Source organism: Entelurus aequoreus, linkage group LG27, assembly GCF_033978785.1.
Source record: "Entelurus aequoreus isolate RoL-2023_Sb linkage group LG27, RoL_Eaeq_v1.1, whole genome shotgun sequence".
Classification (NCBI taxonomy): domain Eukaryota; kingdom Metazoa; phylum Chordata; class Actinopteri; order Syngnathiformes; family Syngnathidae; genus Entelurus; species Entelurus aequoreus.
The window spans coordinates 28,673,222-28,698,977 of NC_084757.1; the positions used below are offsets into that span (position 1 = coordinate 28,673,222).

Genomic DNA, 25,756 nt, shown 5'->3' on the forward strand with positions numbered 1-25,756 from the left:
TTATTTCAACAGACTCTGGCGCCGTACCTGTCGTCAAAACTCCAAAGACCGACTGCACAGTTGCACAATAAAAGCTCTGCTTCATCCTGCCTGCGCTCACAAAATAAGAGTCTCAGAAAGCTGGCGTGCACAAGCTAGCAAGCTACGGAGTTTGCCGCCAATGTATTTCTTGTAAAGTGTATACAAAGGAGTACGGAAGCTGGACAAATAAGATGCCCAAAACCAACCATTTCATGTGGTATTGGACAGAAAGGAGGACTTTTTTTCTCCTCCATTTGAAAATGCGGACGTTATCAGCACCACTGTCTGATTCCTATCAATGCAAGTCATCAGAATCAGGTAATACACCAACTTACATTCTTTTCTTCATGAAAGAAAGGAATCTATATGCGTTAAACATGCTTGTATTATCATTAAACACCTTTAACTTGTTAACAATATTAACTATATGTGTTAAACATGCTTGTATTATCATCAAACACCTTTAACTTGTTAACAATATTAACTATATGTGTTAAAAATGCTTGCATTATCTTTAAACACCTTTAACTTGTTAACAATATTAACTATATGTGTTAAACATGCTTGTATTATCATCAAACACATTACACCAATTCTTAAATCCTTACATTGGCTCCCTGTACATCAGAGAATAGATTTCAAAATCCTCCTGCTCACATATAAATCACTACATGGTCTAGGGCCCAAGTATATCACTGATATGCTCCCACTATATACGCCCTCTAGATCACTAAGATCTTCTGAGACCAATCTGTTAGCGGTTCCAAGAGTAAACTCAAATCAAGGGAGATCATCATTCAGTCACTATGCAACACATAGCTGGAATAAACTTCCTGAAGATGTCAGACTCTCCCCAACTCTCACTACTTTTAAAACTAGACTGAAGACTTTTATGTTCACCTTAGCTTTCAGCTAAATCTTTTAATCTTTTAACTTTTAACGTCTGCACTGTTTTTATTTTTATTGTCTGCATTTTAATTTTGCTTTTATTTTCTTTCATTTCACTTTGTTGTCTGTGAAGCACTTTGAGTCTGCCTTGTGTATGAAAAGCGCTATACAAATAAAGTTGCCTTGCCTTGCCTTGCCTTAACTTGTTAACAATATTAACTATATGTGTTAAACATGCTTGCATTATCTTTAAACACCTTTAACTTGTTAACAATATTAACTATATGTGTTAAACATGCTTGTATTATCATTAAACACCTTTAACTTGTTTACAATATTAACTATATGTGTAAAACATGCTTGCATTATCTTTAAACACCTTTAACTTGTTAACACTATTAACTATATGTGTTAAACATGCTTGTATTATCATCAAACACCTTTAACTTGTTTACAATATTAACTATATGTGTAAAACATGCTTGCGTTATCATTAAACACCTTTAACTTGTTAACAAAAACATATATTTCATAAATAAGTCAATAAGTCAATTGAAAAGTAGCTCGCCTGCAGAAAAAGTGTGAGCACCCCTGCCTTAAACATATAATTATTTAGCCTAAACCCTGTGTCAGCAACACAAACCCATCGTTTAAGGTTCCCATCTTTGGATAATTTTTTACACGGGTAAGTGCGTCGTGTATTTCTTGAATGTCCGGCTCTTAGCTATGTGTGGACGTTGGGAGAGGAAGTGACGTGAGAAAGACCGTGCTCCACACAGAAAGTGACGTCAGAAAGAACGCTATACAGCCAGCTTCATAACAACCGGTTTCGTAACTTGGAGGTAACCACTAGAAAGATGGAGGCGAGTCATCCAGACATGCCCGTGTTTCTCCTTCTTCTACATGTACAGACACTTGTGGAAATCACGCATGAATACCTTAAGAGAAGGAAACGCATGATTGCAGCTATTTCGGACACAACACATCTCAAACGGCAACATGGCAATGTTAAGTTTTGGATAAGGCCTGGAAGAACGGCAGCCTGATGGGGTATATTTGTCAATGAGTGTGTTGTGCCAGAGGAATGGCAAGATAACTTTAAAATGTCCAAGTCAGCTGTGATTGTACTTACCGAAAAACTTTGTCCATTGGTCGAAGGAAAGACAAGGAGAATGCGGGCTCCCGTTGATGTGATAAAAAAGGTAATGTGTGCTTTGTATTACCTGGCTGACGAGGGAAGACTACAGAAAACAGTGAATGTATTTGGACTGGCATAGCAGACTGTATCAGTTATTGTCCGCCTGTCAACAACCTGAAGTCGTGTCACGGATCGGCAACAAAAGCAGGGTTCAGTTTTTCACCGCCGTTGGCATAACAAGCGTCCTTCTCCTGCAGAGCCAGATCCTCGTCGATATATACCGCCGACATATTCAAGATGGCGGCGCCCTGAGATTAGCAGCCTCTCGGCTGCTCTATTTGTTAGTAAAACTACCCTTTTAACCACTCTTTAAACTGAAAAAACAGGATGGAGAAGAACATTAGAGAAATAAACAAAACGCTGGAGAGTTTGGCGAGAGAAGTCCGCGAAATATCGACCAAACAAAACCAACTCGTGGACCTCTTAACCGAGGTGCAGGGGCTCAGGAAAAAGATTGAAGAGAGCTCCCTAACGATAAAAACACTACAAACAAAGGTGGACAGTCTGGAGAAGTTCGAAAAGATAGTCCATGAACAGGAGAAAAGAGTCCAGGACCTGGAGCTTTTTACAAGGAAGGAAGATGTGATAATCAGCGGAATTGATGTGAAACCGAGGTCTTATGCTGCAGCTGCCGCGGCGGGGAACAATGGGGAACCCAGCGAGGAAGAACAGCTATCGCTGGAATCCCAGGTTGCTAACTTCCTGAACAGCATGAACATTAATTTCGACAAGAACAACATCTCAGCTTGTCACCTTCTTCCGAGAAAGGACCGAACGCTCAAACCCGCCATCATCATGAGGTTCGTGAATCGCAAACATAAAACGAACCTGCTAAGGCAGGGAAAGTTGCTCAAAGGAACCAACGTGTACATCAATGAACATCTCACATCAAAGAACGCCGAAATAGCCAAAGAGGCACGCATACTGCGAAAGGACGACAAGATCAAAGCTACGTGGACCAGAGATTGTAAGGTGCTCATTAAGTTGAATGGTGAAGCAGAGAAGGTGATCATGATACGCGAGTTAAAAGACCTCGACCCTTATAAATGACTATGTCTCCGTCTGTCTGGTTTGCCTGGGCTCAGTGGTGTGACTGTGAGCAGAAGAGGGGATTAGCACTGCTACTTTCAATCTCTCCCTTTTTACCATCTCCCAATATTTTGGTGTTTCTAGCATGGATCCTCTCTGAACAAGACGGTAGGCTAACTTTATTTTTTACAAAGCCCCATGGACACGAGCTGCACGAATGCTTTCACACTGGTTCCTCTGTGTCAATAACTTTTTTGAACGTTTTTTTAGTAGGCCTATGCGTTTTTTGCCAAGCTGAGTCACAGATTTTTGTGAACTGTTTTTGGGACACATTTCTCTCCACACCTCACTGGTGCGTGATCTGTCGGCCGTTTAACATACTGAGTCATGCAGGTCCGATGCTCTTTTCTGGACTGGAACATATTTTGTACTGGACGCTGGAACTGTTTTGGACTTGTTATTTTTACTCATTTATGCTGCTATTTTTGCGTTTGTGTGTCTGGAGTGAGTGTGTATATACCGGTATGAATGTGGCTGTGCTGTGTGAGTATGCGTGTGTAATGTGCACCGTGGAGTTATGCTCCTCGTATGGAAATATGAACACTAACGTCAATCTACACAGGAGATGTCATTCGGTGGTCGTGAGGGTGTGGAAGAATCCGATAGGGTATACCGTGGACGGTGCGGGATTGGGGACTTATGGGCATGGACATGGACACTGGATCCAAGTAATCAGGCTAAGGGGGGACTGCAGCCTGGGAAGGTATGAGTGGCACAACTACAGTACATCCATGTTAACCACCATGATGCCATCCTACAACCACAAATACTATGCCTATACTATATCAATCATTATATTTATATACTATACTATGACGTCATGCTATTTCTATATGACAACTATGATCATGTTTAGCTTTGGGAATATAACATCAGCATATTTATTATGTCATGAGTTTAGCATTGGGAATATAACATCAGCATATTTATTATGTCATGAGTTTAGCATTGAGAATATAACATCAGCATATTTATTATGTCATGAGTTTAGCATTGGGAATATAACATCAGCATATGTATTATGTCATGAGTTTAGCATTGGGAATATAACATCAGCATATTTATTATGTCATGAGTTTAGCATTGGGAATATAACATCAGCATATTTATTATGTCATGAGTTTAGCATTGGGAATATAACATCAGCATATTTATTATGTCATGAGTTTAGCATTGGGAATATAACATCAGCCTATTCAGTATGTCATGAGTTTAGCATTGGGAATATAACATCAGCATATTTATTATGTCATGAGTTTAGCATTGGGAATATAACATCAGCATATTTATTATGTCATGAGTTTAGCATTGGGAATACAACATCAGCATATTTATTATGTCATGAGTATATTTATTATATTATGAGCATATCAATTATTCTATTACTGTGCACTGGCAATATAACATCAACCCATAATGGCTGAGACAACTGAAAATCATCCGTCAGGATCTGAATATATAGATTACAAATTGCATGACTTTGAATGTCAAGTTGACCCAGATAAACATCTGTTCAACTCAATTAATTCCTTGTGTGATTACTATACAGAGGAACAGCTTAATGATAGTGTTAGTCTAGACAATAACTTTTCTCTAATACACTTCAACTGTAGAAGCGCATATGCAAATTTTAATAAAATCAAAGAGTATCTGAGTAACTTGAAAAGTAAATTCAAAATAATAGCTCTGACAGAAACATGGATAGATGAGGAGAGAGGTATCGACTTCTCCATCGATAATTATGAGCTGCATCACAGTAATAGAATAAATAAAAGGGGAGGGGGCGTGGCCCTGCTTGTCCACCGTGACTTGAAATGCAAAGCAGTAGAACGTATGACGATGGTTATTGATGATTTGCTTGAATGTATAACTGTGGAGATTGAGATGGAAAGGAAGAGAAATGTCATCGTTACGTGTGTATATAGGGCACCGAGGTCCAGAGTAGATGAATTTAATGATAAACTTGAAGAAATACTGTGCCATCTAAATGAAAAGAAAACATATGTCATGTGTGGGGATCTAAATATTGATTTGCTGAGCGCTCCTAGAAATACATCAACAAGCGAATATCTAGAGATACTGTATAGTAAAGGATTATATCCGTTGATCACCAAACCAAGTCGAATAACAACAACGTGCGCCACACTGATTGATCATATCTTTATAAATGTTGTAGAAAAAAACAAAATCAAGAGTGGATTGGTAGTTAATGATATCAGCGACCATCTACCTGTATTTTTTACTTATGAGTGCCAAATCAATGAGGGGGACTGTCAAGTCAACAGGGAGAGAGAAGAAACAGCCCACAAATATGTAAGGAAAAGATTAAGAACCGAAGCGACAATTGACATGTTTAGAAGCGACCTTCTTCAAAGGGATTGGATGGAGGTATATGTAGGAGAGGTAAATGATGCATATGAAGCTTTTTTAAATATATATTTATCACTGTATGAAAAACATTGCCCAAATATGCTATATAAACAAAAGGACAATTACAGTGAAACTCCTTGGATCACAAGGGGACTACAGAATGCATGTAAAAAGAAAAATAGACTTTACAAGGTATTTTTAAAATCTAGGACAAATGCAGCAGAAATTAAATATAAGGTTTATAAAAACAGGTTGACAACAATAATGAGACAAGCCAAAAAAGACTATTATAGTAACTTGTTAGAAAAAAATAAAGCCAATATCAAAGGAACATGGAATATATTGAAAAAGGTGATGGGAAGCACACCGGGACCTATCAGCCCGCCAAACCACTTTGTAAAAGAAGAAAAGATAATAAAAAATATGGACGAAGTGGCAAATGAGTTTAACTCATTTTTTGTAAACGTAGGTCCAAAACTAGCAGAAAATATAGAAAAACATGATGATGGGTCATTCCAGAATGGGTTGGGAGGTGGAGGCAGAGTACTTAAGTCAATGTTTTTGGGAGAAGTCAGTGAAAATGAAATTATAACAATTGTAAATAAATTAAAGAACAAAACATCAACAGACGATGATGGGTTAGATATGATAATTGTAAAAAAGACAATTGACTGCATCATTGAGCCTCTCTGCTATATCTTCAATCTCTCTTTCAATACAGGGACCTTCCCAGATAGAATGAAGGTAGCAAAGGTTATTCCACTCTTTAAAGATGGGGATAAGCACATGTTTACTAATTACAGACCGGTATCACTTCTGTCCCAATTCTCTAAGGTGCTTGAAAAAATATTTGTACAAAAATTAGACCATTTTATTGAAAAAAACAAGTTGTTGAGCGAGAGCCAGTATGGATTTCGTTCAAACAGATCTACTGCCTCTGCTGTGATGAACATAATTGAGGACATAACAACAGCCACCGATAGTAAGAAATACACAGTAGGGGTGTTTATAGACCTTAAGAAAGCGTTTGACACAATCGATCACTCTATCCTTTTATCCAAATTACATTCATACGGGGTGAGAGGAATAGTTTTAGATTGGTTAAATAGCTACTTGAATAACAGACAACAATATGTACAATATGCTGCTAATACATCTGAAAATATGAGTATTAAGTGTGGAATTCCACAAGGGTCTGTTCTGGGACCGAAACTATTTATTTTATACATAAATGATATCTGTGATGTGTCAAAATTACTCAATTTTGTATTATTTGCTGACGATACCAACTTTTACAGCTCTGGACATGACTTAAATGAATTACTAAAGAGTATGGAACAGGAAATGGTCAAACTCAAAAAATGGTTTGACGTTAACAAATTATCATTGAATTTGAAAAAAACTAAGTTCATGATTTTTAGTAAGAGAAAAAAGCCTGAAAATATTGTACTGTCAATAGCTGGAACAAGCATTGAAAAAGTCTCTGAGATTAGATTTTTGGGAGTGATTTTAGATGATAATATTAGTTGGAAATCGCATATCTCACATGTTAGAAAAAAGATGGCTAAAAGTATATTTATATTAAATAAGGTAAAAGATGTATTAGATTATAAAGCAATGCGTACACTGTATTGTGCACTTGTACTGCCTTATATCAATTATTGTGTGGAAATATGGGGTAGTACATATAAGAGTAACACAAAGCCACTGTACCTCCTTCAGAAGAGAGCGATCAGAATCATACACAAAACAGGTTATAGAGAGCACACAAATGGATTATTTATTAGCTCAGGACTTTACAAATTTTATGAACTAGTTGAGCAGCAGACATTATTGGTTATGTTCAGGGCTAGTAGTCAAGAGCTACCAACAAATCTACAAAAAAATTTCACTTTAATAGAAAAAGAAGGAAGAAGGAAAGGGCACTTTAAGCATCAGCTTGCACGAACAACATCAAAACAAATGTGTACATCAGTGGTGGGAGTAAAACTCTGGAACTCTCTCCATAATGAAATAAAGCAATGTAAAAACACATTTCAATTAAAAAAAGTCTTTAAAAACAGAACTATGATGTTATATGAGCACTGACAAAAGGGACGCAAAGGGAAAAATAAGGGGAAAAAAATAAAAATAAAAAATAAAAATAATAATAAACACACAAAAAAAACAACGCTTACATTATCCTACATGACTGTAGGTATTGTATAGTCTAGCTTTCCTTTTATTTTATTTTTTTTTTCTTTATCGACATGCACTATGGATCCTTGGTTGAATGATCACATTGTTCTTAGCTTTGTTTGGTTTGAATGATACCTTGTTATGATAGCCTTGTTCTATTCAGTTTTGTTTGGTTTGAATGATTACCTTATTCTTTTTCAGTTTGTTTGGTTTGGATGATTGCCTTGTTCTTTTTCAGTTTGTTTGGTTTGAGTGATTGCCTTATTTTTTCAGTTTTTGTTTTGTTTATTTATTTTTTGTTCAACTTATCTTGCTTGTTTATTCTTTTCATTGATTGTTTGTTCTATTAATTTCTATGAGTGTGTGCACTGGGTAGGGGTACAAACTTGTAGTTTTTAGGCAACAATAACTTTTCTTGTCAACTGGGTCATACATGTCCTGTAGCCTTTTTTACTACTCTAGAGTCTACGCCCCTGGTGGGTGGGTGCGTGTGGGTGTGGGTGCCTGTGTGTGGATATGTGATATATTGTTTTGTATTGATTTGTTGCATTGGATGTTCTAATGCACTACCGGCAAAGAAATACCAAGAAAATGTTTCTTTTGTGCGAAGGGGCAGGAAATATAAGATTTTCTTCATCCTGTTCCTTTTCGACATGGCTGTGTATTGAATGCAGTAAGGTATGTGAGATTGTTGAAATGTTGTTGAAATGTACACATCCAAGTACGAAATAAATAAATAATTGAATTGAATTGAATTGAATTGAATTGAATTGAATTGAATTGAATTGAATTGAATTGAAATGTATGTCGAATGATTACTCAACGTCTAGGTCCAGAGTATATGAAGTCACCAAAAACGAATGGACAATGAAGGTGAAGGAAAAAGATTGAGGAGAGTCCTGAACAGATATCTAGATCCCTAGATTGATTGTTGTAAAATGTTCTTTATCACATTGTTTACTTTCACATGTCCATTAAAGATTTGATTAATTTATGATGGCTCAGGTGTGATTCACTACAATAGCACAGCACACTGGATTCCAGTTAATTGAAATACCACAACACCAGATATTGTTCAGATAAGTTAAATTTAATTTAAGAAATTGCACACAAAGCAACACTGCAAACAAATGTAAAAGGCACAAAAAGCACAGGAAACTAGTTACTATGACGTGCGCATTTTCCGCGCGTGCATACTAGGTCGTGTTGCGCCGGCGGGTGGAGTGGGTCTTAAACGATGGCATTGTGTGTGTGTGGACAAGGATAAGGTTAGGTGGGATATACCCTGTATAACCTTAGTATAACCTAGCCTTAATTCTCCATCAAGTGATTCAACAAAGAAATGGCTTGCTTTTCTCCAGTCATCTTTAAAACTCCTGTACAAGCTCTAAGAATATATGAAAAATAGTTTTTGGTGATGGCAACGGGCTCAAAGAAGACATTTCTGGCGAAAGACGTCTTGCTTTGATCATCAAAAATTGTATAAATTCCAAGTTTCGTGTCATGACAATCCTTTGGGTAGAAATTAACAAGGCAGTACGTGGCACAAAAGTGCCCAACAGCCTTATCTCCACACACTTGCGTGCATATGGAGGTGACGCTCCTTCCCCAACATATAGTGGTAGGTTCTGCAGAAATGCCTTTTTTCCATGGTGTGGGACAAGAGTGGAGAGCTGGGATGTGTGAATGACTCATATATTCCGCACAGTAAATTACTACCTTGTAGTTTTGATGACCACCAGACACACAGTACCGTAGAGATACATCGTACTGTTTCTGGTAGGCCGTATGTTCTTCAAAATAATTATCTCCAAATTCCCTACACCTTTTGAGAGCATGAGGTTTCCCGTGATTGAGACACTCTTTTTTGGGGTCGTCGATCCTTCATTCTACATGTTGTTTTTTGCGACAACTATCCACTTGCCTTCTATTGTCCAAGATATGTGTTAAGGTGTACAAAGACTTGACTGGATTTTCCTCTGACACGTGGCGTACGTTAAAATCCAGAAAATGCACAAAAATATCCAGATGCATGAAAGTTTTCCTTTGTACATCCCAATCAATGTGGAATTAAGCACATGTGTCCGCAGGGCTGGCAACCCTAGACATGCTAGTTTTTAAATATCATATCATATTTAAATGATCAATACATTTGAGATTCCCCTCTCTGCACAATCAGAAAACCTAAAGACAATAAGTAAGATAAAAAAATAATTTCACTGAAAGCATGATCAGCAATAAACAGCAGCTCACTACCTTTAACCACTTACTCCTAATGATGCTGTAAAGGTGACACATAGAATTGTGGGGGCACATGCTCAATGTTCAATATTAGGACAATTGCTGTTGAACATTGTAATGGGATTGCACCTTTTACTTGTTGTATTAAATGCTCATATTTTGGAGTGCTGTGTACCAGAAAAGGGTTGTGGCGGCACCGAAGTGAGAGAACTAAGCCTAGCTTCTGTGATGTGACTTTGATAGTTCATAGCCGTCTGTCATGATGAGTAAGTGTTCCCGAGATTACATGCTGAATGAATTAATCCAGCCATCGGACACAGTGCCATCACCACTTTAGTCATATTTTTTGCGCTTAAGAAACTTATTTTTGACTTTTGCTCCAGACTTCTTCTGTTTGTTTAATATTGTCATTACTGCCACAAGTGGTGGAAAAGTGTGTTACAACTGAGTACCGCTGCGGTCCATATGGACGACAGCTGAGAAACAGTTATTTTATTGTGGCAGCTTGTAGTCTGTTTCCAACCAAGCTGTTACTCAGAATGTACAAACCCCAAAACCAGTGAAGTTGCCATGTTGTGTAAATTGTAAATAAAAACAGAGTACAATGATTTGCAAATCCTTTTCAACCTATATTCAATTGAATACACTGCAAAGACAAGATACTTAACGTTCGAACTGGAAAACTTAATTTTTTGCAAATATTCGCTCTTTTGGAATTTGATGCCTGCAACATGTTTCAAAAAGCTGGCACAAGTGGCAAAAAAGGAATGCTCATCAAACACTTCTTTCCGGGTTTCTGTTTCCTGTTTGCCCTGAGTGACTGCTCGCTGTTGCGAAAAAAGGTAAGTATTATCTTTCCATCTGTGTGCTTCTAATTGTTTTACAGCTTTCTTTATTCCTTCCCAAACATACTTAGTAATCTTATCTAACTTGCAAACCACCCGCTCTCTGTCTCACCGCCCCTCCCTCAGCTAGCTAGCTGTTAAGCTAACAAAGCGGTGATTGCCTGAAATAATCTACCCCCGCACTTTGCGACCACTTCTCTGAAGATAGCAGGAACTCGACTCGGTGAAAGAAATAACGTGAGTATTTTCTCTTTGCTCTTCGTGCACGATTCTCATGGATAGGTTGGCCCTACTACAGGACCGTGTCCGCCAACTAGAGCAGAGTAATCTCGTAACATTAGACGTTGCGGACACATCTAGCGTTAGCTGTAGTGAGCTAACTAGCCCAGCTTGTAGCAGCCCTAAGCGGCCTACAAGCAACGGTGAACCGGTTGAGACGCATAATAGATTCAGCCCTTTAGCTAGTCCTACACCCCAGTCTACCGGGCACCACAACTTAGTCATAAGGGACTCCATCACCCGAAACATACAGCTTAGCAAACCAGCAATAATTAAGTGTATTACCGGGGCCAGAGCACCTGCCATTGAAGTTAATCTTAGGGAGCTAACTCACAACAGGCCTAGTAAACACATACGACAGGCTAATCGTACCACTAGCTATGCAAATATAGTTGTACACGTTGACTCCAATGACAGTAGGATGAGACAGTCAGAGGTTACAAAGAGGAACATAGCCAGGACTTGTAATCTCGCTAGAAAGATGTCCAGGCATCGAGTACTTGTCTCTGGCCCCCTGCCTGCGAGAGGCAATGATGAGAGGTATAGCAGATTAGTCTCGCTTAACAAGTGGCCGGCTAGTTTTTCTACACAACAGGGACTAATGTTTATTGATAATTGGCCCTCTTTCTGGGGCAAACCAGGCTTGCTGATGAGGGACGGCCTTCACCCTAACCAAGAAACAGATTATTGGTTAAATCACACTTGACTAACTACACTAGAGCAAGCCCGGTCACAGGCAATAACAATGTCTGTTAGTCCGGTTGAGGAGTCAGTCAAGCTAGAACTAACCAGCGCCAGGCTGGAAAATTCCTGCACACGTATAATTTTTCCTAGAATAATACACAATTCACATAATGTTTTTTCTGTAGTGACTGTGCCAGAGGTGAACATGCATTCTACTGAGGTGGCAAACTATGACGCGTTCAGTTTATCGCAGCACCAAGCAAACAATCTGAAGATTCCCATCATATCAATTCCTAGATATGGTCAAAATTATTTAAGGCACACTACGCAAAATAAACGTTTGTATCACTACCATGGATAACATTAACAAAAAAATCCTCAAAACAGCCCACTACCTATGATATGGGCTTTTTAAACATAAGCTCATTGTCTCCCACAATTAGTTAATGAGGTCATTAGAGACGACAATCTTAACATAATTGGTTCAGCGAAACCTGGCACTAACCAGACACATTTTTCCCGCTTAACGAGGCTTCTCCTCCTAACTATATGAATGCACATATTGCCTGTCCCCAGGATGCAGTGTGTCTCCCATAACAATGTGACCTCGGACCATGTTAAGGTAACGTGCGGAGTTCCCCAGGGTTCGGTTCTTGGCCCTGCACTCTTTAGTATTTACATGCTGCCGCTAGGTGACATCATACGCAAATACGGTGTTAGCTTTCACTGTTATGCGGATGACACCCAACTCTACATGCCCCTAAAGCTGACCAACACGCCGGATTGTAGTCAGCTGGAGGCGTGTCTTAATGAAATTAAACAATGGATGTCCGCTAACTTTTTGCAACTCAACGCTAATAAAACGGAAATGCTGATTATCGGTCCTGCTCAACACAGACATCTATTTAATAATACCACCTTAACATTTGACAACCAAACAATTAAACAAGGCGACTCGGTAAAGAATCTGGGTATTATCTTCGACCCAACTCTCTCGTTTGAGTCACACATTAAGAGTGTTACTAAAACGGCCTTCTTTCATCTCCGTAATATCGCTAAAATCCGTTCCATTTTGTCCACAAACGATGCAGAGATCATTATCCATGCGTTCGTTACATCTCGTCTCGATTACTGTAACGTTTTATTTTCGGGCCTCCCTATGTCTAGCATTAAAAGATTACAGATGGTACAAAATGCGGCTGCTAGACTTTTGACAAAACCAAGAAAGTTTGATCATATTACGCCTATACTGGCTCACTTGCACTGGCTTCCTGTGCACCTAAGATGCGACTTTAAGGTTTTACTACTTACGTATAAAATACTACACGGTCAAGCTCCCGCCTATCTTGCCGATTGTATTGTACCATATTTCCCGGCAAGAAATCTGCGTTCAAAGAACTCCGGCTTATTAGTGATTCCCAGAGCCCAAAAAAAGTCTGCGGGCTATAGAGCGTTTTCTATTCGGGCTCCAATATTATGGAATGCCCTCCCGGTAAAAGTTAGAGATGCTACCTCAGTAGAAGCATTTAAGTCTCATCTTAAAACTCATTTGTATACTCTAGCCTTTAAATAGACTCCCTTTTTAGACCAGTTGATCTGCCGTTTCCTTTCTTTTCTTTTGTACTCTGCTCCGGGGTGGACCGCTAGCCTGTTCATCGGATGGGGACATCTCTACGCTGCTGACCCGTCTCAGCTCGGGATGGTTCCTGCTGGCCCCACCATGGACTGGACTTTCGCTGATGTGTTGGACTTTCACAATATTATGTCAGACCCACTCGACATCCATTGCTTTCGGTCTCCCCTGGGGGGGGGGGGGTGGGGGGGTGGGGGGGGGTTACCCACATATGCGGTCCTCTCCAAGGTTTCTCATAGTCATTCACATTGACGTCCCACTGGGGTGAGTTTTCCTTGCCCGTATGTGGGCTCTGTACCGAGGATGTCGTTGTGGCTTGTACAGCCCTTTGAGACACTTGTGATTTAGGGCTATATAAATAAACATTGATTGATTGATTGACTGTTGCAGAGAGAGATTTTGGGATCTTTTGAGAACTTGCACAAGGAGTCTTTTCATGAAAAGAGAGAAAAAACCCTTCTGATGAGCTTGCATGAACCTATGAGGTGCAGCCAGAAGACCAAAAATAACTTTTCAATTTTTTTCCACACTGTTTGACTGCCCTGGGTTAAACACTTCACAGCCAGACCAGAGGGCTGCCGCCACAAACACTTGCAGAGTGAATATTATGAAGTCACCAGGGATGTTCAAACCTTTTCCAATGAGTAGGGATGATGTTCGAAACCGGTTCTCCCGGTTGTTCGATAAGAAAAGAACCGATTCCATGGACTCGAATCCCGTTATCGAGGCCACTATAGTAAAGAAAAAGAGTTGGTTCTTTATTCGAATCCCTGAGAACGAATCCCTTCCCACAGCAAATGCCCTGTGGGACGGCAATGTTATGCCCATTTCATTGTAGACTCTTACTGACACCTTGTGGCGATATGAAAATACTACGCGTCATTAGTTTGGGCACTTCCGGGTTGGCGATGTCTGTTCAGTTCATGAGACAATTGAGAAGTAGACAAGTTGTGTTAGCTCTTACAAGCCTTGGAAAAGATACGTCTGTAAGTAAACTGTTTAACTTGTTTATGTAACTCAATATTAAGGTGGAAAGTGGTTAAATTTGATACTAAGACGTTTATTGAAAAACGATGTTTGTGCACTGTTTTAATGGATGTTTTGAGGACTTAAAATGGCTGCAAGTCGTGTATTTCCACCATCGAAATAGTTTCAACACTCAGAAGTATTTGTTTGATGATAGTAATGTATATTTGTGTGAAGCTAATATTTACATATTGTATATTAAATTTCAGTATGTTAATTGAATCACATAGCTTATACATTTGTCATTGTGTGCATTTCAGTTTAAAAAAAATAAAAAAGAACAGTTCAGTGCTAAGCAAAAGTAAAGATAGGAAAAGACAAAGCAAGATCAACAACAATAAAGAGCCTAAATGGATTAATCTGCTTTGGAACTTCGTTAGACGTCTTGGATTGTTTGTTAGCTGTCTGCCTGTGTGTGTAGTTAGTATGTTCCAATAGCAGCAGAAGTGCACTTTTTGGAGAGCTGTATTATTTTCAGTTTTGTGCCCAAGGAACTGATTTTATTTAACACTATATTATTATTTATACACCTATAGTGATCACAGAGACAGGTTGTTTTTGTGTTACTGTATATATTTGTTTTTCTGAAAAATCCCACTTAATATACTTTGGGTAACAACAGTCAATATTTTTATTTTATTTTTTTTAGGTGGGTAACAGTCAATATTTATTTATTTATTTTATTTTTATTTTTTTCTTATAAAATAAAAATGAGCTTTTGTTAAACCAAATATTGTGTTTTTTTTCCATGTACAACAACCTGTCTGGAATCGATAAGGAATCGGTTCGATAAGAGGATTCGATAATGGGCTCGAACTGGATAATTTTTTTTCAAACATCATCCCTACCAACGAGGGTCACTGACTGAAAAATCGAAAGATGAGGGGGCCATTTTGATATTTTTCACTTGCGAAACTAGTACAATATGTATAGATAAAAAAACACAACAAAAAAACCCCCAACCTGCTGTTCAGATTTGGTTTCCCATTTTTTTAAATGAACATTTTTTTAGAATGTGCTAGAGGCGGTGTTAAAATTAGTTGCGATTAGGGTCACACTTTAAGCACCCTTACAGTAACCAATCCAGCCTTCTTTAATTAGACAATTACATTGTGTTTAAATACCTGTTTTAGTCTTTCTCCCAGTGATTTCGGATAGTTTTATGCCTCACAAAGGCATAATATTTTATAATATAGTATTTTTCCTACCTGTGTGCCTGTCACAGCAGGACATCTTTCGTCACCATGGAGACAGGACTGTTTCATCGGTGTCTTCTCTCCCAGCGCATGTATCATCGGCTGTATGTTCCCCTGAACGCGCCACTAAACACACAAATACATCGATTAATTACAAGTGAAATCAATCATGTAAGAATAGTTTATTTGATATAGAGTTGTGTGAATATAGAAATATTCCTTTAATTATACACCCACTGGCCTAAACATCTGGAATCCAATACACAATTTATATTTGTATGTATATTTGTGTTTTAAATGAGGCCACAAATATTATGTTGATTTTAATGTATTTATTTAACAATATATTTATTATTGTTTTTGTACTATGCATTGATGTGTATTACTGGTCTTGTCACCCTCGTCCGGACAGAAGGGCGACACGGCAGTGCGGCTGCATCAAAAGAGACGTCGGAGACGCTTTACTTAACCAAAACTTGCTTTATTACAAGCGAGCGTCATTATACAGGACTGCAGTTCCTGGAGGAGGTCAGATCCACAAAATGAGGCACACCTAACTTGGAGAAACCAAACCATCAGTTTTTATATTCCTCCTTTCTGTCTCTGGGTGTGTGCTAAGTCAGGAGAGTGCATCCTGACCAAAAAAGGAGAAGTTTGTGTGAAAGTGTCGGAAAAACAACTGCTTTAATAAGGTTTAACAGCATCCTCAAGGACTCATCCCACCCAGGTCACCACTGGCTTGAACTCTTACCCTCAGGGAGGCGCTATAAGACCATCAAAGCAAGGACAAATAGACTGAAAAACAGTTTCTATCCTAGAGCTGTTATTGCCCTAAACTCTGCACTTACCTGAACACTCACCACTTTATTACTTGCTTACCTCTGATAAAGATCTACTGCGCAATATGTTTTTTTTACATTTTATTATGTTTTTAAATTTTAAATTGTTTTATTATTGTTGTTGCCTTAAGACTATTTTATGTAGGTTTGTTTTAAAAGCACTGAGCTGGATTGCTGTCCAATTTCGTTGTTTCCATACAATGACAATAAAGGTATTCTGATTCTACGTGGCCACATGTGTGGACAGCACCTTTTAGCTCTTATTTCCAAAATTGTGTACACTACTGAATTGGGGTCTTATGGCCGCTTATGTGGACACTTATAAAGTTAAAGTTAATTATACTGCTATCTGGTGGTGTCAGAAGAGTATAACATACAATGGAATTTGGAAAAAAAAAGTGTAAAAATAAGAATTAAACATGAAGTACACTTATGGACGAAGTACATCATATCAAAAGATGATTCTTAGTTTATATTCTAATTAGGGTCCAATAAGCCCAAAGAGCAAAGATAAATAAAAAAAGCATGTAAACAAACAGCTTGGGCCTTAAGAGGATAAGTTATAACTTAAATGTTGCCATTGAGCTGAACATTTAGTCTCTTCTCAAGGATAGGGCTATCACTTTTGCATTCCAAAGTCCCAATAGGGCCTCATTCCTACGAGAAGTGATCCGATCCACCTGCGAATATCAAACTAAGGGGCCTTATCTTGTTACGTGCTCAAACTGAAATACCACTATTTAATAAAACTTGGTGGTTTGCTTTCTCCAAGATGAATACAAACATTCACCATATGCAAAACATAATATTAGTTAATTAATTCACTCAAGCATCAAGCTTGGAGATGTTTCTAAAATGCTATCCCTCTAACAAATAGGTAATGAAAATGTTAGCAGCAGCTCTCATCTTGATGGAGTGTAGTTCATACACGTGTATAACATATGACGCCTTTAGAACACTCTCTAAAATGTGTTACATTCCTAACTTTCTTTTCCAGTTTTATGACTTGAGACAATTTTGATAACATATCTGTATTTATTTATAATTAATTTTTTTTCTATAATTATTTATTTTATTTGTAGGCATTATTAGTTAGTGAACAGTTAGTTCCACTTTGTCTTATTTGAACAATCACTGAAATGTCAAAATAGTTTTTAGTTTTTTTCACCAAATAACTGACATTGTCAGATAACAACAAAAAAAAAACACTCGTAATATTTTCTCTCTAATTATATTTCATGTGCACTATATTAAGTGACCAGTGAATATATGTTCCGACACATGAACAAACAAACAAACTGCAATGTGATGTTAACATTTAAAAGCGCATTGAAATTGTATTAATGTTCAATGTTTATATATTTCAATACTTTGAAAACTTAAGAAAACTTTTTTGTTGTCTTCAACACAAAATACTAATGTAACATAGGTTAAAAAAAAAAAGAAGTAATTATTACTATATTCAGTTATGTACCTGTATTGTCCGACATCTTAACAGTGTATATGTGCTAGTAGAAAAGCTTTCACTGGATATCATTTAAAGCACAACCAAGAATTAAATTATTTGAACAATGTCATCCTTATAACAATTTCTGTGTTATTTCTCCGGTGATGTATATATAAGTGTGATGTGTTGAAGACCAGCTGCCGTGCTTAAGCAAATTTAAAAGTTGCAATAATATATTGTGATATAATATAATTTTTAAAAAATGATACAGTTCACCTGAAGTGCACCTTACAACTACATTATTCTAACAAGTTTTCGATGAATGGTAGGAAGACTTACACAGCTGAAGAGCAGCAACAGCAGCAACCCCTGCATGTCTTCTGATCAAAGCACCCTCATGGACCACTTTAGACTCAGGTTGGCTCTGGAGGAGTCTGAAAGTCCTGGCTCTGACCTACACACGCACACACGCACACACGCACACACGCACACACATGTGCAGTGCAGAATTTTGGGAACACCCCCCGCCTTCCTGGAGACTTCAGCACTGTTGGACTGGACCCAAATAAAGATGAACCCCCTAAAGCTGCAACAGTGTTCTGCCTTACAGTAACATGATTCGAACTACAATGGCATTCTCCGCAAAGGCTAAAATTACCTGACAAATAACCAAATTACACCTTTACTGATACAAAGCTCTGCTTTATTTTTCTCATTCATTTGGACTTCATACAAGCCCCAATTCCCATTCTGACTTGAGGCCCACACAACAGTAATGGTCTGACTTCATGAAGTCAGAATATTTTCTGATACAACCCCTGAAAATCTCTGAGAGAAATCACACAAAACATCAGAAAGCAGACTTCCAAGTCAGTGTGATATAATACCCGTTTTCGTCTTATTTGCTTTAGAGTTTAACTTCCATCTGTAGTTAAACTTCTTTCATCAATGCCACACAAATGACATTTCATTTGTTTGTTTTTTTGCATCAATGCTTTGCTTGCCATTAAATTTAACATGATTTTTTTTTTTTTTTTACTGCATCAATACCTTTCTTGCCATTTAAGTGCACCATGAGCCTGCCCTCATTCATCTTTGGTTTTGACGGGAAGGTCGGAGGGCGAGGACTGTGAACCAGGTGAGGAATGTGGCATAGGCTTCCAAAGAGTGCACGGCTGCAGCCTTACTGTCGGCTCAAGATGGATACAACTTACGGTAAATTTAGGAGTGGAGGGGTGTTTGGAGGCCTCCCTCTTAAACGCAACTGTGAGCTCTACGGCGCACTAGAGGGCGCTCGGTGGTCTAAACCAGGGGTCACCAACCTTTTTGAAACCAAGAGCTACTTCTTGGGTAGTGATTCATGTGAAGGGCTACGAGTTTGATACACACTTAAATAAATTGCCAGAAATAGCCAATTTGCTCAATTTACCTTTACTCTATGTTATTATTAATAATTAATGATATTTACACTTAATTGAATGGTTTAAAAGAGGAGAAAACATGAAAAAAATGACAATTAAATTTTCAAACATAGTTTATCGTCAATTTCGACTCTTTAAAATTCAAAATTCAACCGAAAAATAGAAGAGAAAAACTTTAAAAAATAATTTATGGAACATCATTAGTAATTTTTCCTGATTAAGATTAATTTTACAATTTTGATGACGTGTTTTAAATAGGTTAAAATCCAATCTACACTTTGTTAGAATATATAACAAATTGGACCAAGCTATATTTCTAACAAAGACAAATCATTATTTCTTCTAGATTTTCCAGAACAAAGTTTTTAAAATAAATTCAAAAGACTTTGGAATAAAATTTAAATTTGATTCCACAGATTTTCTAGATTTGCCAGAATAATTTTTTTGAATTTTAATCATAATAAGTTTGAAGAAATATTTCACAAATATTCTCCGTCGAAAAAACAGAAGCTAAAATGAAGAATTAAATTAAAATGTATTTATTATTCTTTACAATAAAAAATAAATAAATTTACTTGAACATTGATTTAAAATGTCAGGAAAGAAGAGGAAGGAATTTAAAAGGTAAAAAGGTATATGTGTTTAAAAATCCTAAAATCATTTTTAAGGTTGTATTTTTTCTCTAAAATTGTCTTTCTGAAAGTTATAAGAAGCAAAGTAAAAAAATTAATGCATTTATTTAAGCAAGTGAAGACCAAGTCTTTAAAATATTTTCGTGGATTTTCAAATTCTATTTGAGTTTTGTCTCTCTTAGAATTAAAAATGTTGGGCAAAGCGAGACCAGCTTGCTAGTAAATAAATACAATTTAAAAAATAGAGGCAGCTCACTGGTAAGTGCTGCTATTTGAGCTATTTTTAGAACAGGCCAGCGGGCTACTCATCTGGTCCTTACGGGCTACCTGGTGCCCGCGGGCACCGCGTTGGTGACCCCTGGTGTAAACTCTAAAAGGGTCAAACTAGCTTAGAAAAAAGTAGATGTTTTTATTCCATTCAACTTAGTTTGGGAGGGTGTGCCCAATGTACTGGCCAATGCAATACTTTTTAAAAGTAGAGTCACCCTGAACATTGTTGTGTAAACTGTAACCTTTTCATTACATTTCCATATATGTGGCAGTATATAATGGGGCGGTATGGCGTAGTGCAGGGGTCGGCAACCCAAAATGTTGAAAGAGCCATATTGGAGCAAAAATACAAAAACAAATCTGTCTGGAGCCGCAACAAATTAGAAGCCATATTACATACAGATAGTGTGTCATGAGATATACATTGAATTGAGATGACTTAAAGGAAACTAAATGAGCTCAAATATAGCTACAAATGAGGCATAATGATGCAATATGTACATATAGCTAGGCTAAATAGCATGTTAGCATCGATTAGCTTGCAGTCATGCAGTGACCAAATATGTCTGATTAGCACTCCACACAAGTCAATAACATCAACAAAACTCACCTTTGTGTATTCAAGCACAACATTAACAGTTTGGTGGACAAAATGAGACAGAAAAAGAAGTGGCATAAAACACGTCCTAGGAAGTCGGAGAAAGTTATACATGGAAACAAACTAAAGGTGAGTTCAAGGACCGCCAAAATTAGTAGGACAAAACGGTGCTCGCCAAATACTCGAATCAGTGAAGCATGTTTAATACAAACAGTGTGCTTTATAACAATTAGGGAGGTTTGTGTCATGTTTGTCCTCCCACAGAAACCATACTAAAACAAAAAAAAAAGGTTTTTTTCCCCCTCATCTTTTTCCATTTTTCATACATTTTTGAAAAAGCTTCAGAGAGCCACTAGGGCGGCGCTAAAGAGCCACATGCGGCTCTAGAGCCGCGGGTTGCCGACCCCTGGCGTAGTGGGTAGAGCGGCCGTGCCAGAAACCTGAGGGTTGCAGGTTCGCTCCCTGCCTCTTGACATCCAAATCGCTGCCGTTGTGTCCTTGGGCAGGACACTTCATACTTGCCCCCGGTGCCGCTCACACACTGGTGAATGAATGATGAATGAATGATAGGTGTTTTTTTCGGAGGGGCCGTCGGCGCAAACTGGCAGCCTCGCTTCCGTCAGTCTACCCCAGGGCAGCTGTGGCTACAAATGTAGCTTACCACCACCAGGTGTGAATGAATGATGGGTTCCCACTTCTCTGTGAGCGCTTTGAGTATCTAATAATAGAAAAGCGCAATATAAAATCTAATCCATTAATATTATTATTATTATTATTATGTACAAAACCCAAAACCAGTGAAGTTGGCACGTTGTGTAAATCATAAATAAAAACAAAATACAATGATTTGCAAATCCTTTTCAACTTATATTCAATTGAGCAGACTGCAAAGACAAGATATTTAATGTTCGAACTGATAAACTTTTTTTTTTGTCGCAAATAATCATTAACTTAGAATTTAATGGCAACTACACATTGCAAAAAAGTTGGCACAGGGGCATTTTTACCACTGTGTTACATGGCCTTTCCTTTTAACAACACTCAGTAAACGTTTGAGAACTGAGGAGACCAATTTTTGAAGCTTTTCAGGTGGAATTCTTTCCCATTCTTGCTTGATGTACAGCTTAAGTTGTTCAACAGTCCGGGGGTCTCAGTTGTGGTATTTTAGGCTTCATTTTGCGGCACACATTTTCAATGGGAGACAGGTCTGGACTACAGGCAGGCCGGTCTAGTACCCGCACTCTTTTACTACGAAGCCACGCTGTTGGCATTGGCCTGGCATTTTCTTGCTGAAATAAGCAGGGGCGTCCATGAAAAATATGTTGCTTGGATGGCAACATATGTTGCTCCAAAACCTGTATGTACCTTTCAGCATTAATGGTTCCTTCACAGATGTGTAAGTTACCCATGTCTTGGGCACTAATACACCCCCATACCATCACAGATGCTGACTTTTGAACTTTGCGCCTATAACAATCCGGATGGTTCTTTTCCTCTTTGGTTTCCAAAAACAATTTGAAATGTGGAGTCGTCAGACCACAGGACATTTTTACACTTTGCATCTATCCATCTTAGATGAGCTCGGGCCAGTGGTGTTTCTGGGTGTTGTTGATGATGTCATGACTGGGTTCTTGGGTTTTGCTTCTCCGGAAGGCAAAGGAAAATTGGCGCGTGCAAGGCGTGAATTTAAATACATGATTTATTTTTTAACACTAATAAACTACAAAAAAAGGGAAGCAAACAAAAGGCGCGCACAAAGGCGGAAATACAAACTTGACTATGAAACAAAAGACATGCACGTGGGCACAAAAACTATGAACAAAGAAACAAAAACACTGACTGTGGTCTTAATAAACAAAACTTACTTGGCATGAGAAAAAACAGGAAAAAGAGCAGCATGGATCATCAGAGTGGCAGGAGTGTGAATGTGTGAGTCCAAACGTGGAACAGGTGAAACTAATGAGTAACCATGGAAACAAAACAAAACCAGGAAGTGAAACCAGGAACTAAGGAAGTCCAAAACTAACAGCATAACTAAACAAAACATGATCCGGACCATGGATCATGACAGATAAATGGCTTTCGCTTTGCATAGTAGAGTTTTAACTTGCACTTACAGATGTAGCAACAAACTGTAGTTACTGACAGTGGTTTTCTGAAGTGTTCCTGAGCCCATGTGGTGATATCCTTTACATACTGATGTCGGTTTTTCATGCAGTTTTACCTGAGGGATCGAAGGTCACGGGCATTCAGTGTTGGTATTCGGCTTTGCCTCATATGTATATATATATATATATATTGCTTTCGGTCTCCCCTAGAGGTTTCTCATAGTCATTCACCGACGTCCCACTGGGGTGAGTTTTTCCTTGCCCGTATGTGGGCTCTGTACCGAGGATGTCGTTGTGGCTTGTGCAGCCCTTTGAGACACTTGTGATTTAGGGCTATATAAATAAACATTGATTGATTGATTGATTGATTGATTGATGTGCAGTGATTTCTCCAGATTCTCTGAACCTTTTGATGATATTACGGGCCGTAGATGGTGAAATCCCTAAATTCCTTGCAATACCTCATTGAGAAATGTTGTTCTTAAACTGTTTGACAATTTGCTCACGCATTTGTTGACAAAGTGGTGACCCTCGCATCATCCTTGTTTGTGAATGACTGAGCATTTCATGGAAGCTGCTTTTATACCCACTCATGGCACCCACCTGTTCCCAATTTGCCTGTTCACCTGTGGGATGTTCCAAATAAGTGTTTGATGAGCATTCCTCAACTTTTCAGTGTTTTTTGCCCTTTGTGTCAGCTAATATTTGCAAAAAATAACGTTTTCCAGTTCGAACGTTAAGTGTCTTGTCTTTGCAGTCTACTCAAATGAATATAGGTTGAAAAGGATTTGCAAATCATTGTATTCTGCGTAAAAATATAAAATAATAAAAATATAACAATATTTTATGCTTTTCTATGTTTCTTGTTTAGTAGAGCTACGATTCAAACATTAAATTATACTACAGGAGCCCATACAACAATTTACTTGTATTTTTAAAATTATTGTTATTTGGTAGAAGTAAAAACAGAAGAAGTAATCTATTTTATTATCATGATTGTTATTTACCAGTAGACTTATTGTTCCCGTATATCATTAGTTTGATAATTTTATGATTATGTATTAAATTGGACCTCATTAGCTACAACATACAAGAATACTTTTTTTCTTAGTTTTGTGATTTAAAAAAATCTTTAAATAATGTTTTTACATTTCTTAACATATATATTTATCATCCATTTTGAATGAGGAGAAACTGTAATGAATTATTATTAAATATGAGCCTCAGCAACATTTGGTGTTTTGTTTTCACATCATTTACACTTTTATATTCACTATATGATTTTAAAGGTGCTTTTAGTCAGGTGCTTCAATCATCCATTAGTTGTGCCCTACTAAAAACAGTAACATTTGTTTTAGTGTGTCACAGAGACTAAAGACTTTCCACGTTAAGAGCTGTTTCACACATCATTGCAAACTTTGTCACAAAGCTGACACATTCTGGCGGCATTAGAGCAGCGCATGGAAACATCGAAGGTCAAAATTCACACCTAAGTCTTGAGGTAAGGTCTTTCACGTCATGAAAAAAAACCACTTGGTGATGTCATCTTTAGCAGTAGCAGGAAATAGGTCAACAACAACAACAATAAAACAAGTCAGCAGTTAGTTACGCAAATTGTAAGAGGTAGAATAACAGCTCTGTGGGTGCCATGGTGACCTCAATCCCCTACAGTAGTTTAGTGAGATTTTATTCCTAAAAATTACCAGTGACCTCTACTGATGTGGGAGACAACTGCAATGTATCCCGGCAGGCACCCTCAAATCTCTTACAATAGTAATTAAAGATTTAAAGCTGCAAGCATCGTTACGGGGCCTTTGGCCCCCTTGCACCACGTCGTTCATACGAGTATGACGCATGCGAAGTCCTTCCAAATACTTCGACCCACCATCAAAAATCTCAGGAAGATTGGAGCATGTGTAAGGAAGTTATTACTGTTATACTTTTTAACCACAAGAAGCAATGCAAGCAATGCAGTTGTGTCCCACCCAACACCCGACCCATCATCAAAAATGTTAGGAAGATTGGAGCAAGTGTGATGAAGTTATGACAGTTATAGTATCCCACCACAAGGGGGCGATATTGGCATTGCCGTTTTTGTGCAGTTGCGTCCCACCGCAAACCCCAACCCACCATCAAAACTTGTAGCAAACTCAGAGCATGTGTAAGGAAGTTATGAATGGTATATGTAGAAGTTGCTTCCTAGCAGTTCCACTGTAGACACGGCACAGTAGCCAAGCGTGCAATTTTAACAAAAGTTTTATTGTGCATAGATTGTTTGTCAAAGTCTTTCTCCAGTAGAACGTGACTTTTCAGTCACGTCCGTATCCTCTCCTCTCCCCTGCTCTCGGTCGCTTACTGTTAAAGACAACAGATGATTAGATTAACAACGTACCACCTGTGAAATCTAATCCCCTGTCAGCTGTGTCTCGCCGTCAGCACATGCCCCCGCCCCCATCCGATGGTGCTCGTCCTCAGCTACATAGACAGAGGCGGTGACCTTTGCTCCTGCAGGCGCGCTGGCCACACCTCCCCCCACAGTATAATTGTCCACTACCACGGGTCGATAATGGTAATGCAGTTGCAGCCTATCCAATACTCCGACCATCAAAAATTATGGGAAAATCGGAGCATGTGTAAGGCTGGTATTATTTTTCACCACAAGGGGGCGATAATGGTGCCACTATAGCAATGCAGTTGCATTACACCCAATACTCCGACCCACCATCAAACATTTCAGAAAGACCTGAGCAAAGGTAAGGAAGTCATAACTGTTATATGTTTTCACCACAAAAA

The 25,756-nt window shown here is 38.2% G+C and overlaps 1 protein-coding gene across 1 annotated transcript in view; it reads right to left on the bottom strand.

Annotated features, from left to right (window-relative positions):
- Positions 1-25,756, bottom strand: part of LOC133644665 (voltage-dependent R-type calcium channel subunit alpha-1E-like) — a 495,634-nt gene that overhangs the window by 121,617 nt on the left and 348,261 nt on the right. The window contains exon 49 of the mRNA XM_062039342.1: positions 15,661-15,774. Coding sequence (XP_061895326.1) covers positions 15,661-15,774 — 114 coding nt within the window. The remainder of the gene's footprint in view (positions 1-15,660; positions 15,775-25,756) is intronic.